Source organism: Rhinatrema bivittatum, chromosome 11 (assembly GCF_901001135.1).
Source record: "Rhinatrema bivittatum chromosome 11, aRhiBiv1.1, whole genome shotgun sequence".
NCBI classification, from domain to species: Eukaryota; Metazoa; Chordata; class Amphibia; order Gymnophiona; family Rhinatrematidae; genus Rhinatrema; species Rhinatrema bivittatum.
Genome location: NC_042625.1, coordinates 25,413,244 through 25,434,155, shown reverse-complemented (window position 1 = coordinate 25,434,155; position 20,912 = coordinate 25,413,244). Strand labels below are relative to the sequence as shown.

The 20,912-nt window shown below is 42.4% G+C and overlaps 1 protein-coding gene across 3 annotated transcripts in view; it reads right to left on the bottom strand.

Annotated features, from left to right (window-relative positions):
* Positions 1–2,614: 2,614 nt before the first annotated feature.
* MAPKAPK5 (MAPK activated protein kinase 5) overlaps positions 2,615–20,912 on the bottom strand; it is a 92,667-nt gene continuing 74,369 nt past the window's right edge. For all 3 annotated transcript variants that reach the window (XM_029619528.1, XM_029619531.1, XM_029619529.1), the window contains 2 exons: positions 8,412–8,516; positions 2,615–7,565 (listed from right to left, as the gene is read on the bottom strand). In XM_029619528.1, coding sequence (XP_029475388.1) covers positions 7,471–7,565; positions 8,412–8,516 — 200 coding nt within the window. In that variant the 3' untranslated portion in view covers positions 2,615–7,470. The remainder of the gene's footprint in view (positions 7,566–8,411; positions 8,517–20,912) is intronic.

The following is a 20,912-nucleotide window of genomic DNA, read 5'->3' as shown; positions in this document are numbered from 1 at the left end:
CCGGGGCTGTATGGGGGCCGGCACCGGTGGCAACTGGAAGCCTCGTAAGGCTTTCAGCACTGCCTCTTGGACCATGCAGTCCAATTCTTCCCGGGAAGCCGGCATGGGTAGCACGGCAATCGGGGTAGGAGGCAGGCTAGGCATCACCGGATCCTCCAAGGGGGCACGTGGAGGCTCGGTGCCCGGCACCTGCATCAGTGGGGAACGCCTAGGTCCTAGGCTCCTCTCCCTGGGCCCTCTTCACAGGCAGCTCGATGGAAGTTGATGCCGCTGTGGTATCGGTGCCGGCACCGGTCGGGGACACCCGGTACCAGTGTTTCCCTCAGTGCTCAGTCCGGTCTTTCCCAGGCACAGAGGACGATGATGCCGATGTCCTTAATGGAGTCGGTGACGGACGGTCAACACGGTGCTCCTGGCGAATCTTCTCCGAGGCCAATGGACCCTCCACCGTCTGTGGTGCTTGAACTGGCATCGATGGAGCAGTCTGTTTTAAAGCAAACAACTGCTCCATTTTGTCCAGGCGAGCAGAACGGCCTTTGGGGGTCATTTGTGCACAACTAGGGCATCGAACGTCATGCAAGGGGTCTAAGCACAAAACACATACTTCATGCGGGTCAGTTATGGACATGGTCCTCTGACACTCGAGACATTTTCTAAACCTGGTCACCATGTTAAAATTTGGCGGGCGCGGATCAGTGACCATTGGGCACCGAAGCAGTAAGCTGCTGGGAATTGACTGCAGGTACCGGAAAAAGCACTTACTGAGCGTCGGAGGGAATGGAGCGCGAAGGGGGTCCCCACTGAGGGATTTTTTGAGAAGATAAACTTCAAATAGTTCCGTGAGGAAAGTTGTGAGAAATTTCTCACAGAACTCCTAAACCGCAAGGCAAATGCTGCATGGAAAAAAAAAGACACTGAAGGGGGACCCCTGCTGGCTGCAGGGTTAGTGGTATGCTGGGCATGCTCAGTGTGCCAGTCAAAGTTCTAGAAACTTTGACAAAAGTGTTCCGTGACAGGGCTCCATCTGATGATGTCACCCATATGTGAGGACTACCATTCTGTTTGTCCTGGGAGAACAGGGCTTTTTTTTTTTTTTAATTTCTTCTTCCAAAATATGAAGCAATCCCCATAGGGAGATGCACGTCCACCATCTATTGGAAACGGCGAATACTGGGAGGCTGGTGTCACTGCAGGAGTATATATATACTGTGACGTTAGCTTGCTCCATCTCCATCTGCTGGCAGGGAGTATAATCCATTGGTCATGAATCCATCTGTCTACAATCTAGGAAAAGGTAAAAAAAAAAAAAAGCAAACAAACCATGGGTAGTTGTGAACAGGGCTGTTGTGGGTGGGCAAGAGGGCACCCAACTGGGGAGTACCAGTGCACCATGCCTCCGTCATACCAGAAGAGATGATAGATTTCCACATTGCCCAGAAGCCAAGTTCTGCAGCCAGCTGATCCTCCTCCAATGACATGGCCACATCTAGAGAAGGATCAGCTGGTGACTTATCAGGATAATTCCCTCCCCCCCCCCCCCCCCCCCAGCTGCCTGCATCATTCCCTCCCTCTCTAGCCAGCCTGGAGATCAAAAGGGGACCTCGCTGCCTGGAGCACAGTTTAGCCCCATGACAGCTCTGATTGAAAATGAAGGCTCATAGTGCTACTGCTCAGTAGAGGCTGGCTTCAAGTGAACTGAAAGCCTAGAAGCAGCAAGAGGAAACTACCAGGCAAAAAAAAAAAAGAATTAGTCCTAAACTAGAGCCACTGTACAAAAATAGCCACAAAGCACTTGTGGATATCCTGAAAACCACACCTGTTGACGACCTTCAAAGATCAAAGCAATCACATGATCACAGGAGGAAATGTGTGTGGCTGACAAACTCTGCCAAACCTTGTGCAATTGTTTTGATCTATGACACATTTCTTGACTGCCTTTACGGTCAGTTTAAGGTCAAGGTTACAAGGCCACAAAGCCTTTTTGACTGTTGCGTCTACTAGGATTATCACTAAAAGTGTCAGTTTAACATTTCACTTACCTGCATTTACACATTATAAAATGAGATTCACTTTTTCTTCAAAGCTCAGATCACACTCAGTACTTCGGGAGGACATACACTGTAGCGCATGTCTACAGAACTCAGGAATTGTGTAGAATATTGTTCTCTCCTCCCCTTTGGAAGCTTAACGCTGCACAGGTCCCAGTAATGTGGTACAAGGCCATCCACCTCTGAGGTGGCTGCACATGTTTTTTTATGTGAAAAAAAAAGATGAAAGTACACAGATCCTGTTTGAATGATATGATACAGAGATTTAACTACTTATGACAAGTAGAGGTGGTAAGAATGAGCATACTCTGAATAACTTCGTGGCACTCAAGTCTTCTTTAACCAGGTCTGAAAAACTGGCTCTGAAGTGGAATTTCTGTGATCTTTGTTTTTTTAGTGCCTCCCTAGTTTCAAACATCACCATGATTAATTGGCATTGCCACCTCAGCATACAATTTTGGAAGCTTCTGCAGGAAAGCTGAAAACCACAAACAAACATCATGTTTGCCTTAGCATTAGCTTAAAAATTGGCATCTTGAAAACAAAAAACACTACACATATTTAACTCTAGTAAAATCCTTTTATTTACACTGATGCAGAGTATTTACAATATAATACTGATCAGAATAAACTAATGAAATATTACAGATAACATAAAACAATGACGGGTCTTTAAGACGCAAAAACTTAACACTGTAGACATAACCAAGAAAGATTTCAAAAGCAAAGGTGTAGACAGTGTTTGATGTTACAGAAGAGAAAGTTGAAGACATTATTCCCAGCTCAGAACACTTATCTTTCCTTCTGAACAAAAATCCAAAGGCAATTACAATACAGAATAATTAAGTCATGAGAAATTACCTAAAGGTCAAATGATTTTGCAAGCAAAGATTTATGGTCCTTGGACTGAGTTCAAACATTGTTCAAACAAACATATTGGCTGGTGAATAAAGTTTGGTAGCATGGCCATGTCAAATATTTGAAATGGAATTCAAGCTTTAAAAAATAAAAAAATAATAAAAAAAAAATGCTAAAACCAATTTTTGTTCACAGTGCAAAACAAAACTGATGAGCATTAAAGGCTTGAGAAGCTGTTTTGCTCAGATAACACAGAAATGTCCAGGTCACTGGGGACAGGTGGAGACTCTTCTGGTGTTTGAACCTTGCATCTCAAATGCATTCAGAGACTCGTAGCTCTGCTTTGTTTTCAGGAAAAATGGAAATGCACAGGTATGTTTCCTTTATATGTAAAGGTAGAGTACACCCAATAGCAGAGCTTCCAAAAGAGCCAGTTAAAAAAAAAGGTCAAATCAGGATTCAGTTAAAAAAATAATCGCCATGTAAAATCTTGACTATTTCTGTTCTTTGATCAGACAAAGTTAGCATACCGACACAAAGTCAACACACGGCCAGTGGGTTTATCAAAGTTGCCATGTCAAAAACTGGGAGATCTGCCATACATTGGAGATATCCTGCAAACTTTTTTTTTTTTTTTTAATTCCCATTTTGTGCTGAAAAAAAATGTCAGGGTCCTATCAGTAAGAGCCGATTTCCAGCTGAACAATCAGCCAAGATATCTGATGAGCTGCTTTAAACAACCTGAAACGCCAAAAAAGGCAAATGATTTGTCATTCACACAAAAATGAAAGGGAAGAGGTTGGGGGGCGGGGGAGGGGGAGGGGGGAAACTACTCTGAAAATCAGGAATTACGCCCTGCCAAAAAGTTACCAGAAGCTCAGTATTTACACTATTCACAGCCTGACATGGAGGGCTGCTGTGCTATAGGCATGCCTTCCCCTCAGTTAGGAGAAGGTTAACTAATGGATGCCAAAAAAGTGCAATATAAATTAAACGTGTTTAAATAGAAATTAATATTAAATAAATGAAAAGATTAAAATATTACAAATTTAACATATTTCATTTAAAAAGGTCAAATCAATTTGTTTAAATAAAAATGTACACAACCATTTGACCTTCAGTAAATACAGCAATCCCATGCTTTCCGCCCTCCTCCTCCTCCACTGTTAAGTCAATTTCCAAGTCAGACATAACCACAAACCGCACAAGAACTCCCTTTCACAGCGCTGGCGCCGGACTAGGCATGCTACGGCTCTAACTTGCACAGGGGGCGTCAGTGCTGAAACAAGACAGAATCTCTTTCCACTTCACTCCCCTTCTTATACCCAAAGAGTTACGGTGAAATGCAAGTAGACAAACAGGTCAGAAAGAGGGCAAAAGGAAATATAATTTTTAAAAAATGCATGCTTTCTTTTGACCGTTTCATGTGCACTGCTGCATTCGCATAGCTCAGAACGCTTCCAGGTGCCCGGTTCTCTTCTTAGCTTTATATTTGTCTTTTTTTTGTTTGTTTGTTTTAGCAGTTGAAATAAACATTAGATGTGAAAGAGCTTAGAACGCTATGTACAATAAAGAAAGCAGTCAATGTCTGGCTAAGCCTCCAGGACTATATTCCTCTAATGTATGTAGACAGCTTCAGCAGTTGCACGGTCTCCCAAATGTATAATTTAGGGGCTTTGTTTGCCCAACTATAATAGCCAAATATCGAGGGATCTTATTTCTCTTCTAAACAGTGTTAAAAGATTTTTAGGAGTAATTTCTTAATACATAACATGACAATCTAGGCACGCAAACTCCATTAACACTAAAGCATGACTCTGGGTTTACAATCTCTATACAGCATGGGACGTTTCTCTTGAAATGTCCTAAAAACATGGACAAAGAATGGAGGTCATCTTCAAACAAGCCCTTCCTACAATACACACACACAAGAGAACACAGAAATATTCTGTAAACTGAACGTTGCCAGAAACAGGACAGCCTTCACTGCAGCAAGGAGGAGAACTGCTGATTGTAAAGGATCTACTTTAATACATTCCTTTTTCTAATGAGCCATGTTATTGCAGCAAATTCCTGCTCTGGCAGATACCAGGTTATCTCATATGAAACAGGAAAAACTATTATAAAAACAGAGGCGGGGCTCATTTCAGAACCAAAGATTTGCAAAAAGCATTCAATGCATTAGTTATTCCCTGCTATCCAGCTTCTTAGTACACGAGGATACTTTACCCTCTCAGGTTGTGTGGAGCATTTATGTCTGCCATCAACTTTTACATATTGAAAGCTACTGCAGATAACTTTTACAGCAAAAGTACCTCCCCACTGAAAGCAGAGTTACAATCTGTAGTTCCCAGTTTTCTCCTCCCTTACTGTAATAGAAGTTCTCTCCTGTTCACAGCAAAACTAAATGTCACCATGTAGAGAAGCACTGCTAGGACATGCAGGCAGAAGTTCTAATTCAGTATACATGGCAATGTTTCTATAAGGCAAGTCTTCCAATTTAAAAATAATCAAAAGCAAGGCAGCTCTCCTGCAAACAGAAAAAAAACCTTCTTACAAAAGTCAGGTCGGTCTCAGCCGCCTACAGCACTAGTATTCACAAACAATCCTTCAGGGCTGCAAATCCTTAGGCTTTCAGGATATCCCTAAAGGCAGCATATGAGAGAGATTGGTATACAATTGAGGCAGTGTGTGTGTGTGCAAATCTCATATATATACACACACATACATGTCTATCTCCATTAGGGATAAAATCTAAGCCTTTTGCAGCCCTTGAGGATCAAAGTTATTATCACTGGTCTACAGCTAATTTGTTTGATGTTCAGTCCTCACTTCCCACTGGTAGAAAAATGCCAATGAAAAGGCAATGAGCACAGCGGGCATGAAGCTTCCTGGCTCAGATTCTTGAAATGTAAACCAAAGTACAAATGAACCACAAGATTTAATAGACTTGAAAGGTATGTGCACTTAGCAATTCAGTTCCACTTGTGTCTGCAACTTAACTTGCGTGTTTCTCAGGCACCAGAAGCCCTCTGCAACTAATGCTGAAAAAGCAGTAGGACAGACCAAGGCGCAAAGTGTATCAAATTAAAACAGAATTTCTAAATCTGGAGCAAAATAATGCCATCTCGCTTGACAGAGCTGCATTTCATCCTTGCTGCAGTCATCCAACGTGTTAATGTGTCAGTATCATCACTACTAAAAATAAGCTCTGGCTGCCAGCCATTCAACGATTCACTTTACAATAAGGCCAACCCGGGACAGAGACACTGTAATGGCACGGCCACTGACGCTGCACTGCCTCTCACCTCCATATTAAATTTGTTTTATGTTAGCAGCATTTCTCTTTTTTCATGCTTGCTATATAATTAATTTTAAACTGTAATTACAAAGCAGTCATACCACTATCCAAAAAAAAAAAAAAAAAAATAGAACAGTATTTCCATGGTCTTTACTAAAATGCCATGATGCAGGTCAATGACATTACACAAAATAGCTCTGTCGATCCAAGTGTATAATAAAACCAAACATGAAACCTGACAAATGGAAAGTATTTTTCATCTGAGTACAGAGTTATATTATTGCCCATGAATGCAGCTTTAGAAAAAAGCAGGTCTGCCTAACCAGCACCTACATTTCATTCGCTTTTCATATGTTAACGGAAGTATCTTTCATTAAGAACTTCTGGATGATATGCAGGACAAGCGAGCTAGAGGCAGGACAGCGGGAACCCTTGATTTCTAGCCCAGGCCTTGACCACCTACTCTGAGCACGTCGTGCCGGAAATTGCTTACTAATAAGTAAGCTCTGTTCCCCCTCTCTTCCGCTCAAAGATTACTATTCTGTTCACATCCCCAGATACACCATTTCCAAGACACTCCCAATTACTAAGTACACTGACCTAGAAGAAGGAGGCGATACAAACCAAATTATGACTATGGTTATAAGGCATGCCTCCCAGAGTAGCACAGAAAAGGCTAAACGAGAGATTGCACCTAACTAAAATAGCACAATTTCCATCCCAAACTCAGTCTGGGTTGCATGTACATTGCCTCAAAGTTTTACTACAGCTCCTGGGAGCTGAAAAAGCAGGAGCTACAGCCTGCAGCACTGTTATAATCCCCAAAGACACAGGTCCCAATGCAGAAAACTTACATTGCACGGGGATGTTTTCAAGTAACTGTTGAGCAGTAGGAAGCGACAGCCATCTTGTGCATACAGACCAACAGAAGGGGCCTTTCTGGGTTTTCAGCATCTTATTAGGAAATATAAACCGTCCTATCAGCATGTGCCATCCCATCGGAGAGCCATTAACCGACATTACATTAGTGATAGCAGACGTCTGTGAACAGAGCTCTCTCTCTCTCTATATATATATATAAAACAGTACCAATGATTCTTTTATCTACATCTCTATACAGCATTGTTGAAGCAGCATGGAAATTCAATGAAATAATTATTTATTAATTTACATAAAAATGACTTTGTACAGTTATTTAAGAATGGACGCTCGACCAGTTAAAAATAAAAAAAATAATAAAAATAAAAAGGTCTGAGGTTCCAGCTATTGTGAATCCTGACAGTTTGTCTGTTCTTCGATAACCTGCTTCACTATTTCCGCTAGCTTCAGTCGATCCACCTTGTCTGTGAAACCCCTCCCTAAAATTTAAGAGAGAACATCTTCAGGCCAGTGTACTGCAGCTCATTCATAAACTCCACATTTTAAAATGTTTTTAATTTGTTGAAGATAGAAACACGATAAAGGTATTTCACAGCAAACTGAGCACTTCCATTATTTTGTACATTTAGCAATAAGAGAACTGGTTATTGGTTGTTAGTTTTTAAACACACTATAGGCCTGATTCGAGGTATTTTCCCAAAGACACAGAATGGGAGAAGAGCCTTAGTGAGTCAGACAGTATGCTCGTGGGGCTGCATTATTCACTAAAACCTTCCAAATGGCTTTGTATTTGGCAGGGGAGTGGGGGAGGGGGTGTGGTGTCAAATTTAGGTGTAGAGGTGGAAGAAAACAAACAGCGATGGGGTGGGGGTGTGTAGCCTCTCTTTTGGGGAACACATCCTTAAAACCAGCACTATGAGAATCTGGAAGGACCATTCTGCAAATACCCAATTTCTTAAACCCTTTCTCTAAGGCATCTGCCACGTGCCACTGTTGGAGACAGGATGCTAGGCAAGACGCATCTTTGCTCAAATCCATTAGGGCAGGTCTTATGCTTGGTTTCTAAAAATAAATAAATAAATAAAAAGGAATGAGTGAGCAGAGTCACTGCAGAGGGATTAATTGCTCAGAGATCCTCAGAGGTCAGCTGCAACCAATGATCTCTCCTAAGGGAGGGTTTTACTACACACCCACTTAGAAGGTCTCTTTTCAAACTGTTTCAATAAGGGAATGGGGGACTGACCCCCTGTCCTTCAGACAGGATCTGCTGCAGTGCTCCAAGGCCCTCACTGAATAAAGGTCATTAGACAAGATTTTTTTTTTACCATTCCAACTGAAGCTCTGGAGGGTGTCCCGCAATAATTTACAGTCCTTATTGTATTTCCATGCTTCCAACATCACCTCATTCAGTTTCTCATCTTCATTCTCGCCTGTTGAAAGATCACATCATCAGTATGGGATATTCTGTGAAATTCTCTCATCATTGCTAAATGTAACTCCTGGTAATAACAATTATAATGGCGTGACACTGACATTCCTCTGTTACCAACATCTACCACCTCTCAATAATATTCCATTGGAAATCCTCTGGGAGAGATTACCACTACACAAGTCATTTGCTATACCTTCTTTCCTTTTTATTTATTTTCTAATCCAGACTGCAGGTTTTACACCTCTACCATCTGCTGGAGACAGAGAAATACTGAGGGACTGCAGGTGGCACACTAGCTTAAGGTGCACTGTTAAAGCAGCTTTTTTTCTCTGTCTCTATCTGCTGGCAGAGGCGCAAACCCAGGAGTATGGACTGATCTGGGGCATGAACAGGAAATATATATTGAATAATGCATAAGCAGTGAATGAATGCATAAGCAGTGAATGAATTATATTCTATTTAATTAACAGAAGGCATGAGAACCCACTATCCTAAACAACCTGTTGGGTAGACTAGATGGAACATTTTGGTCTTCTACTGCTGCCATTACCAAGCAATCTCCCCAAGAACCTCTCCTGAACCCAGCGAGGGAGGTTAAATGCCAGAGCAGAGTCCTTGAGACTTCTGCCTGTGAGAAGGACTAGATGCATGTAGGTACTTTACAACCGGAGCATAAAAATTTCCAGGTCTCCCAAACACGGATTATCACTGAACAGACCCATGGCCTTGCCCCTGATCTGTGGCTTGAAGCCTCCCTTGAACTGCCTTGCGATATCAGCATAGCAGGGAGGGTGGAAAGAGCAGCACCTGTATCTAGTGCTTGGGGGAAACTACTATCCCACCATCCTGAGCCAAGAGAACCTGGAACCAGGAGCAGTTCCAACCTAATGCTTGAAGCAGCACAAACTCTGAAAACAGACCAGAGTTTAAGGCCTTGCAGGAGCTGGAAACCTCAAAAGGGGAACAGTCATCTGGGCTCAGGGTCCAAACTGAACTGCTCTGATGAATATAGGGTGGTAGAGATTTATTTTTCTTTTCCCTCCTCGCCATCTGCTAAACAAATATGGCAACTGTTCCCGCTCTGAAATCGCCAGCGGGAACAGAAGCACAGCCGAAGCGCCATGGGGATCTGCCTTACGGCGAGTCCCCAATTGCCTGAGCAGATTCACGGATTGGCATGCCTCAGCGTTCACTTTCAATGCACTGCAGCTGCTTTTTGCCATGAACTAATAGCACTGAACGGGCCCTTCTGCTCAGATTCCAGAGCTACATCGCACGGCTACCTCCTCTTCCTCTGGCAAAACAGCTCCGACTCTCCTACTGCAGCCAGTCATACTGCCGTGACGATGGGGAAAACGAAGCTGCTCCTTAGGCCCACGCACCAACGTGGTGCACTCCTCACTGCTCTGAACAGCCAAAGCATCTCCACTATTTCCCTATTTATCATGCCACTGCTGCCATACTTGGGCTTCCTCCTGCGTTTTTGTTTTTTTTGTTTTGTTTTTTTCAATTTATTATTTTATTATTTTCACTGTTAACAGACAGTGGAGTCAGAAACATGCCAGAACATTATAACCACCAAGACAAGAACAAAAACACACCCTGTATCTCCAGGTGTTCCCCCAACCCCCACCTATCCATGAGCTCATACAATCTATGTCTAATACAGTGCTTTGAGTACATTAGGAGATATGGGATTAAGTGCAGTGTATGACCTTGGGTATCTCGGGATGGCACCATGAGATAAGGTAAGACTACTAGATAGCCTGCTGTTTCTCCCACTGGATATATGGTGTCCAAATTGCTTGAAACTCAGATAATGAGTCATGTATCTCTGCTGTAATTGCTGTCATTTTACAATAAAGGTGCTCTTTCTGTTGTACCATGTGAATAGAGGGTAATTCAGTCTGTTCCCACTGACTTGCTATCGCCATCCTGGTTGCAATAAAAACTTGTTGACAAAATGACAAGTGTGATTTATCAAGAGAAGGTTGTGGATAATTAAGTAGCATAAATCCAACATCCTGAATGCCATGCACATCCAGGAGTCCTTCAAGCCACAAGGCTCTCTCTCTCCACAGACGTTGTACTCGTTCGCAGGACCACCACATATGAAGGAACGTCCAATCTGTCCACAGTCCCTCCAGCATAATGCGCTTAGTATGTGGATATCTTTGATGTAGTGTATGCGGGGTAACGTACCACCGAGTAATCAGTTTGTAACAGTTCTACTGTAGCGAAGCAGACACAGAACACTTGCGAGCAGAGATAGAAACCTGCACCCATTCCTCTGCAGCCAAGGTACGTCCCAAGTCTGTTTTCCCAACACTTAACAAGTCTGGGTCTCCATACCAAGTAGTAAGGCATACAATTTAGAAATCATTCCTCTCTTTTTAGCTATGTCGTTACAATAATGCTCTAGTAATGTTTTACCCTGTCGTAAAGAAGATAAAATCAAGGGCGTGTGCAAGAAATGAGTTACTTGGCACCTGGCTTGGAAGTCCCCTATTGGTAACTGATATACTTTTTGTATGTCTGTCCAGGGCAATAAGGAACCTCCCCAAAGTAGATGTTCTATTTGAATAATGCCTTTTGCTTGCCATGTACTAAATGAACGATTTTCACAACCTACTGTAAATTGAGCATGATAATATAGGCTGATGGAATAAAAATACACCCTAGTACCCACCAGACGCTCCTTCCATTTAGACCACAATATCATGGTTGTTTCCAATGCCATGGATAATTTCCCTCTCATAATCCAGGTATGACGAGGTTGCCACACCATAGCCGCTAGAGGCATCCCCCCTGCTATTTGTTCTTCAAAGGACACCCATTGCTTCGCAGAACCCTTTCTGTGCATGTCAGTAAGTGCATTCAGCTGTGCTGCTGCGTAGCACCATTCCAAGTTAGGTACTCCTAGACCATGGTTGATACAATAAGCGCCTAGATACCCGTGGAGGCCGCCTGCGCCAAATAAAATCAAACACTTTTTTGCCACAAGCGCAGTATGGCTGGGCTAATGTATATTGGTAATGTATTAAAGAGGTATAGTAACCTAGGTAACACGTTCATTTTTACTATGGCAACACGTCCTGACCAGGAATAATGTCCCCTGTCCCATTTTTGGAGATCACTCTGTATGGTGCGGAGTAACGGCGTATAATTAAGATGGAATAGACCTTTCACAGCAGGGGGCCAATATGAACTCCTAAATATTTGAGTGAGGCTGTGGCCACTTTAAAAAGATAATTTCTCCTCAACTCCTGAATAGTAATCTGGTCAGCTGATATATTTAATAACTCTGTTTTATCCGTGTTGATCTTAAAACCGGACACTGCACTAAAAGCACGTATCTCTTCTGTTACACCTCGGATAGATTTAGAGGGATTAGTAAGGGTCAGCAGAATATCATCCGCAAATAGTGATAATTTTAAATGTAAGGTCCCCAATTTTATTCCCTCAATCTGGTCGGATTCCTGAACTCTAGTAGTAAGGGGCTCCAAGAAGAGAGCGAACAAAAGTGGAGACAGAGGACAGCCCTGTCTGGCACCCTGTTATACGGGAAATAGACCTCCATTGACCTTAATCCGGGCAACAGGGTTATGATTCAGACTTTTTACCCATCCCAAAAATTTAGGCCCGAAATGCATCTTAGCCAATGTTGCAAATAAAAAGTCCCAATGCACCAAATCAAAAGCCTTTTCAGCGTCGATGGCTAAAAGGACCAACGGAACCCGTTCTGTTTGAGCCCACCATAGTATATCTGTAACCTTACGCACATTATCCGCTGCCATCCTTTGTGGTATAAAACCAACTTGATCCCTGTGTATTAACTGGGGCAGAATTGGGTTTAGGCGTGCCGCAAGTATTTTCGCTAAAATCTTCAAATCTATACTAAGTAACAAAATTGGGCAAGACGACCTGCACTGAGTAGGGTCTCTCCCTGGTTTCGCTAGAATGGTAATACTGCCACATATGAGTGAAGAGGTAGAGGGTCTCCTTCCCTGAGACTGTTGAAATCAGTAAGCGGACCTATAAGCTGTGCACTACATTTCTTATAATAATCGCCCGTGAAACCATCGAGCCCTGGGGACTTTCCAGCCTTGAGATCCTGAATAGCTGTTTGCACTTCCACGATATTAATGGGGCTGTTTAAGAATTGTTTTGGGGACTCTGTAAGGTCAGGTAGGGGCACAGATTGTAAATATTTGTCTATATCTTCAGGAGTAATTGTCTGGTCTTTACTGTATAATAGGGAATAGAAGTTAGTGAAACATTCTCTGATATCCTGCGTGGAAGTCAATATCCTCCCTTTACTTTCCTTGATCTTGGCTAAGTTATTCTGAGTAAAGTTCTGTTTCAATTGTCTGGCTAGGATCCGGCCTGCTTTATTATGACCCTCAAAATACCTCTGTTTAGTGCGATCTAAAGCGTGCGTTATTTGAGAGGAGTCCAGCAAGTTCAATTCCGTGCGTGCTGCTCGTAGCTTTTTCAGAATGACATCACTATGAGAGTGAGAGAGTGTTGGGAGAGTGAGCTGATAGTGCGTGCTAATTTATTTTGCCTTTTTTTCCCTCTTTTTCTGTAAAGCTATAAGGCATCCCTGTATCACTAATTTGGAACATTCCCATAAAGAACCCGTCGCCTGCACTGAACTGGTATTTAGCTTGAAATAATCCTGAAGATGGTCTATGCTTATTTTACCATTATAGGATCCCTCACAGTAAGTCATCCTGTAACCTCCAGAATTATAAGCCCAAGACCGGTGCGACTACTAGGACCGAGGCCCATACCGGAGCGTGGTCAGACCAGGTAATGTCCCCGATTCCCACGTCAGTGACCTGATTTTGTATGCCTTTATCTATGAGTAGAAAGTCAATCCTCGAGAAGGTGTTGTGAGGATTCGAGAAAAACATGTAGGTTCTAGACATGGAGGCAGCGCTATCCCACATGTCAACTAAACCCAAATTATGCATGAGGGCAGATAATTCTGATGTGGCCTTCCAGCCTCCTGCATTCCTATAATTAGACGTATCCACCCTAGGATTGCGTACTAGATTATGGTCCCCGCCCCATAAAAGTTGACCATCAGCGAAGGTGGTGATTACATTTGCCAAAGAATGCAAAAATGGGCCCTGGTCCATGTTTGATGCGTATACATTAACTAAAGTGAGCACTTTCCTGTCAATTTGTATTTTCAGTAAAAGATAACGACCTAACGGGTCCGCTAAATGTGACAGATATTCAAAAGTGACCTGTTGAGCAATAAAGATTCCTACCCCGGAATATCTGTAATGCAGCTAAGTAATAATTGGGATACCCTTTAAAAGTTGCAATAGCCTTTCGTGGCGCTTACGCAAGTGGGTTTCCTGGATCATAGCTATGCGAACATGTTGGCGTAGAAGATCACGCTGCAACAATTGCCGCTTTGTGTGAAAATTAAAGCCCTTAACATTAAGGGACCACAGTTTTAGAGCCATCCCATTCCCCAGTATGTCTGCAATCTATCGTCCCTTCCTCCCCTGTCATTATACATGCCCAGTGTACATCATGGCAAGTTATAACAAATAATATTCCTTTTGAGCTCATGGATATTCCCCCCCCCCCCCCATCTCACTGTTATCCATTGCATCCAGCTCCCAGATACCTTCTATCTGTGGGGGTCTGTCACTCCAACAAGTAAGCCGCTTCCCGGCAACCGTAACACAACTATCTCAGACTGAGTCGCAGTCCTGAATTGGCCAGTAACTTCTGGGTAAATATGCCAAGTCTCTAGTACGTTTCAGATGTCACAAAGTCATTATGATGTCATAGTGATGTGTGGTATTAGCCATCCTTCCTGTGAATCCAAGTCTATGTGGGTGTTAATTTCTCCAGTCGGCGCACTGCTGAGTCACCATCCTTCTGCTGGGTGTCCCGAGGTGTCCACTTCTGGCGCTCCAATCGCCTAGTATTTCCAACTATCTGCCAGCATGGTGTATTTTACATTTTAAATGACGCAGCCTCCATTCTGGTTTCAGGAAGTGTAAATGGTAGGTTCACCTTGTGTAAAGCCTCTTGTGCTTCCCATAAGTTTTTGACCCGGTACAAAACACCTTCCACTGTGAACATAAGACTGAAAGGGAAAGGGAATGTCCATCGATACCTTATATTGTTTTCCTGTAGTATGGAGGTTGCAGCCCGCATTTCAAAGCGTTTGCGCAGTGTGATCGCTGCCCGATCATTATATATATAAAATTTTATGGCCTTCCCAAAGCCATTCTCGCTGCTTGATCAATGTTGCATATAGCAGTGATTTTTCCTGGTACGTCTGAGGGCAGAACAACATATCTCTTGGCTTCTCCGCCATTCTGGGGCCTTGGGTTCTGTGCGCCCTTTCAATGTGAGAAGATGACGACTCCGCCGCGCCCTCCAACTTTTCCTCAGTCCCCGACGGCATTATGAAGCTGAAAATTTTCAGCGCCACTTCCCGACAATTAGAATAGTCCTGCTGCTCCAGAATGCCACGGATGAGAATATTATTACAACGTGACCTGTTTTCCAAGTCTTCTACCTTTTCAGCAAGGGTAAGTTGTTCTGATCTGTTTTGTTGTTGTTCGTCCCCCATTTTTTTCAATAAGTCCTCTTGCCGTTCCACTCTGATATTGAGTTCATCAACTCTTGTCCCCATGGCTGCCAAATCCTCGTGAACATCAGCAATTGACTGAAGGAGATCCTGCTTGTGTTGCTTAAGGTCTGCCCGTAGTTCAATGCGCCATTCTCTTAACTCAGAGCGAGAGGTTAGCTCTGACAGCGTTGCAGGCGCCGCATGGTCAGGCTCTGTCTCGGAGGCCCCTCTCTCGGCCTGGTCCGGGATAAGTGCGCCGTGGTCTTCACCCGATTTTTTGTAAGCTTGCATAAGTCTCGCCTTGTCCACATAATTCAGTATTAAATCAGGGTTATTAAATCAGGGTTTTTTCACATGGAAGTCATCGTGGGTGTCAGCTGACCAAACGTAGGAGAGATGGGTTATGAACAAGAAATGGATACCGCTGATTCAGGCCGGGTTTACAAAATTTCGCCGGGAGCTCTCACTCTAAGCGGCCATGCTTGTCAGTGTGCCCCTGGGCTTCCTCCTGTGTTTGCAGAAGCTAGCATGCCGCCAAACCTCCCTGAGGGAGTTCACCAATACTGCTGGGCACCAAATGCAACACACTGTACCAAGCAGTTCCCCCCCCCACCAAGGCTCACTCTGCCGTTGGCTTGCATGGCTCACCGTCTTGGCTGAACCTCAACCCTCTTTAAGGGTGTCTCTTGGGCCACAAATCCTTTACCCCAAATTCTCAATGGAAGCCTCCTCGGTCCTGGAAATGCTCCACTGAAGGAGAAAGTGAAAGCTGCTACTATCCTTCATTTCTACTTAAAAGGGAACACTGACCCAGTATCCTGCACCACTGGGGGGGAGGGGGGGGCAGCATTCACCTCAGGAGCCACCCCTTATGGACTGAGGCTTATCTAGAGAACACTGGTAGGCTGCTGTCTGTGCTGTGCTATGCTATATGAGTGACATCAGCGAGTCAGTGATCTTTATCTCCATCTGCTGGCCGGAGTGCATAACCCACTTGTGTTATTGACCTGCCTGAATGCAGAGGAACAGTAATTGCTTGTATACTGAATTATGTGGACAAGGCGAGACTTATGCAAGCTTACAAAAAGAGCCAAGATTTAAAATATGAAGGCAAGAAGCTTTTGTTATTTTCAATGGATTTCTCTGCAAAATTCTTGGAGACCAAAAACTCTTTGGTCCCTAATTTGCTCTGAACTATTCCATAAGGGAGTTAAATTTTTATTACAATTTCCTGAGCAAAATAAGGTGTTTTCTGAGAGTAAACAAACTTTAGAACTGAATAAAGGATACTTCTAAAGGATGAACAACTGAATGTAGCTTTATTCTTAATTTTTGTGAGAGTTTTGATGCTAAGCCTTATGAAACTCTATTAGTGGATTTGAAATTGTTCCCTGGCTTGCAGAATTGATTTTTGAATTGTATGGAACATTCTCACTTGGGATAAAGCCTGCTATCTTTCTAAGGTTTGAAAGGATTTCATCTCTCTGGTGATGTTCAAGTTTGTTTGTTTTTGGGTTTTTTCCGGAAGAACGTAGTTATCAAGCAAGCAATTGTTTTATTAATCAGGAGTGGCAAAACGCTTTGCCTGCAGCAATGAAGTACTTTTATTTTGAGACACACTGAAGGCTGGCAGGGTTTTTTTTTTTTTATGCTCTTCCTTATCAGTCTTTGCTCATTGGTGGATTAATGTTAATCCTTTACCTTAAGTTTGCTCATTACTGGATTGCAATGCTTACTTAGAAGATTTGACACGTTTTTATATCTCTCATTGAAACAATTTGCACTGCTGCAGCATGTTGATCGCCAGGTTTTGACTTTCTTATATCAGTATATTTGAGGTTTTGCCTTCTCATTTGACCCCACAGGGTGCATCGTCAGCCACGTGTACGCGATAGAAGACTGTAGATGCAGTCCCTTGAAGCTGGAGGACATTGGGTTTTTGGTTTCTGTTGGTTTTGTAGTATGAATGTGGTGTGTGTGTATTGTAGGCCATTTCTATTGGAATGCTTTGGGGATCGGAGGTGTGTTTCTAATAGCATTCATCTCTTTTTTTTGCACGAGAAACTTCTTGTTTTATGAGGGATGTCTAGGCTGGGAGGGTATCTCCCAATATTCCGTTTTGGATATCTTGTTTTAGGTGAGATATTAAATCGGAGTGTGTAATCCATGTTCTCGTTCATTTCTAAGGTCGATATGAAAATTTGTTCACTAAGATGGAGTTCACTCTCCTATTAGGAGAAAGAATCCTTCACATCTTTAAGAAAGAATAAGGCTCAAATGCCACAGAGGCTCCGTGAATGCCACAGAGGCTCTGTGAATGCCACAGAGGCATTCACGGAGCGGGATGCCAGTGGCCAGTGGTTGGTGTTCCGCCTTCACGGAGGGCTGCCATCTCCAAAAAAAAAACCAAAAACAAGAAACAAACAAACAAAGCAGGGGTGGGTAAGAGTATGGGGCAGGGATGTGGCCTGCTTGTTGCGGCGGTTGCTACCCCTGATTGAGCTGGATGTTCACTGGGATGCGGATACGGCGCTGCTCTCTGCATGGTGGAGGGGTGGAAGGGAGTTGGGGCCGGAGGGTGCTGGAAGCCAATAGTGATGGGTGGGAGGGAAAAAAAGGGTGGGAAAAAAAAATAAATAAATGGATGAACTGCGTGGCTTGCTGGGCAGACTGGATGGGCCGTTTGGTCTTCTTCTGCCCTCATTTCTATGTATCTATGTAAATAGTCTTTTGTAAAAAAAAAAAAAAAAAAAGACAAAAAAACCATCCAACTCATTTACCAAATGCTGAGCATAAGAAATTAAGTGGGAATGGGTCAGTCACAGTGTTTTTTCATCATATTCATGAGATTACAGGGATTGATTGTATTGTTTCATAAAACTTGCCTTTTATGATAGACAAAACTACGACAGATCCAAATGGGAGACATGTTTTTGTATCTGGGAAATTATACAATAGAAAGTATTTGTTACATAATATACAGAAGGTGCTCTCAATGTGTATTCTCATTCTTTTTTCTCACAATTAATTATTATAGTAAGCCAATTTCCAGACAATATGGTTATTCTTAGAGAAGATTTTAACTTGATATATGATCCTAGTTTGGATGCACAGCCCCCTAGAAGTTGGGAAAAATAACTTAGGTATAGGATTACAATTTCTGCTGAAAGAACTAGTGTTACTGGATATACAGAAATGGTTATGTCCCGATGAAAAAGATTATTCTTTTTGTTGCTGCATAACTGATTCTTGCATAGAATATCTTTTTCTCTCCCTCTCATTGTTTTCTACAGTGAAAGAAACTAATATTGGTAGATTTTCACTATCTGATAATATTCCTATTTCGGTGGTACTTCAGTTGGTTAAAAACAAACATTCTCAAGTTTTCAAATGGCATTTTAATTTATACTTATATAATGGTGTTTCTTTTAAAACCTTTTTGCAAGATAAGTGGCAATAATATTTGGAAATGAATAATATGCTAGAGATTGCTCCTGATATCCTGTGGTGACAGGGAAAGGTGACACTCTCTCTTCATTGGCACAAAAAATCTAAGGATATACAGAAATATTAAGGTTGTCCAAACTACTTTAGGAACCTAACCAACATATTAGGACAATTAATGCAATATATAAAGAATTATAATCTATAAAGAAAAGGCTGAATCCTTCATTGCATCAAAGAACTATGAAATCTATCCAAAAAGAACCAAAATGTTTGGATATGTGAATAAATCTAGTAAGCTCTTGGCTAGATTAGTTAGGAGAACCCAACATAAGTATTATAATAAGAACATAAGAACATAAGAAAATGCCATACTGGGTCAGACCAAGGGTCCATCAAGCCCAGCATCCTGTTTCCAACAGTGGCCAATCCAGGCCATAAGAACCTGGCAAGTACCCAAAAACTAAGTCTATTCCATGTAACCACTGCTAATGGCAGTGGCTATTCTCTAAGTGAACTTAATAGCAGGTAATGGACTTCTCCTCCAAGAACTTATCCAATCCTTTTTTAAACACAGCTATACTAACTGCACGAACCACATTCTCTGGCAACAAATTCCAGAGTTTAATTGTGCGTTGAGTCAAAAAGAACTTTCTCCGATTAGTTTTAAATATGCCCCATGCTAACTTCATGGAGTGTCCCCTAGTCTTTCTACTATCCGAAAGAGTAAATAACCGATTCACGTCTACCCGTTCTAGACCTCTCTTGATTTTAAACACCTCTATCATATCCCCCCCTCAGTCGTCTCTTCTCCAAGCTGAAAAGTCCTAACCTCTTTAGTCTTTCCTCATAGGGGAGTTGTTCCATTCCCCTTATCATTTTGGTAGCCCTTCTCTGTACCTTCTCCATCGCAATTATATCTTTTTTGAGATGCGGCGACCAGAATTGTACACAGTATTCAAGGTGCGGTCTCACCATGGAGCGATACAGAGGCATTATGACATTTTCCGTTTTATTCATCATTCCTTTTCTAATAATTCCCAACATTCTGTTTGCTTTTTTGACTGCCGCAGCACACTGAACCGACGATTTCAATGTGTTATCCACTATGACACCTAGATCTCTTTCTTGGGTTGTAGCACCTAATATGGAACCCAACATCGTGTAATTATAGCATGGGTTATTTTTCCCTATATGCATCACCTTGCACTTATCCACATTAAATTTCATCTGCCATTTGGATGCCCAATTTTCCAGTCTCACAAGGTCTTCCTGGAATTTATCACAATCTGCTTGTGATTTAACTACTCTGAACAATTTTGTGTCATCTGCAAATTTGATTATCTCACTCGTCGTATTTCTTTCCAGATCATTTATAAATATATTGAACAGTAAGGGTCCCAATACAGATCCCTGAGGCACTCCACTGTCCACTCCCTTCCACTGAGAAAATTGCCCATTTAATCCTACTCTCTGTTTCCTGTCTTTTAGCCAGTTTGCAATCCACGAAAGGACCTCGCCACCTATCCCATGACTTTTTACTTTTCCTAGAAGCCTCTCATGAGGAACTTTGTCAAACGCCTTCTGAAAATCCAAGTATACTATATCTACCGGTTCACCTTTATCCACATGTTTATTAACTCCTTCAAAAAAGTGAAGCAGATTTGTGAGGCAAGACTTGCCCTGGGTAAAGCCATGCTGACTTTGTTCCATTAAACCATGTCTTTCTATATGTTCTGTGATTTTGATGTTTAGAACACTTTCCACTATTTTTCCTGGCACTGAAGTCAGGCTAACCGGTCTGTAGTTTCCCGGATCGCCCCTGGAGCCCTTTTTAAATATTGGGGTTACATTTGCTATCCTCCAGTCTTCAGGTACAATGGATGATTTTAATGATAAGTTACAAATTTTTACTAATAGGTCTGAAATTTCATTTTTTAGTTCCTTCAGAACTCTGGGGTGTATACCATCCGGTCCAGGTGATTTACTACTCTTCAGTTTGTCAATCAGGCCTACCACATCTTCTAGGTTCACCGTGATTTGATTCAGTCCATCTGAATCATTACCCATGAAAACCTTCTCCATTACGGGTACCTCCCCAACATCCTCTTCAGTAAACACCGAAGCAAAGAAATCATTTAATCTTTCCGCGATGGCCTTATCTTCTCTAAGTGCCCCTTTAATACTAACATGAAAAATGTATAGGGCAAGGTGGTCAATGATGCTGTGGATATCGCTGCTATATTTATAACCTACATGGTATTCTGCCAAAAATATTAAGGATAGGGAATATTGTTTTTAATCATATATTCAACTTCCTCAATTGCCACCACATCAAAC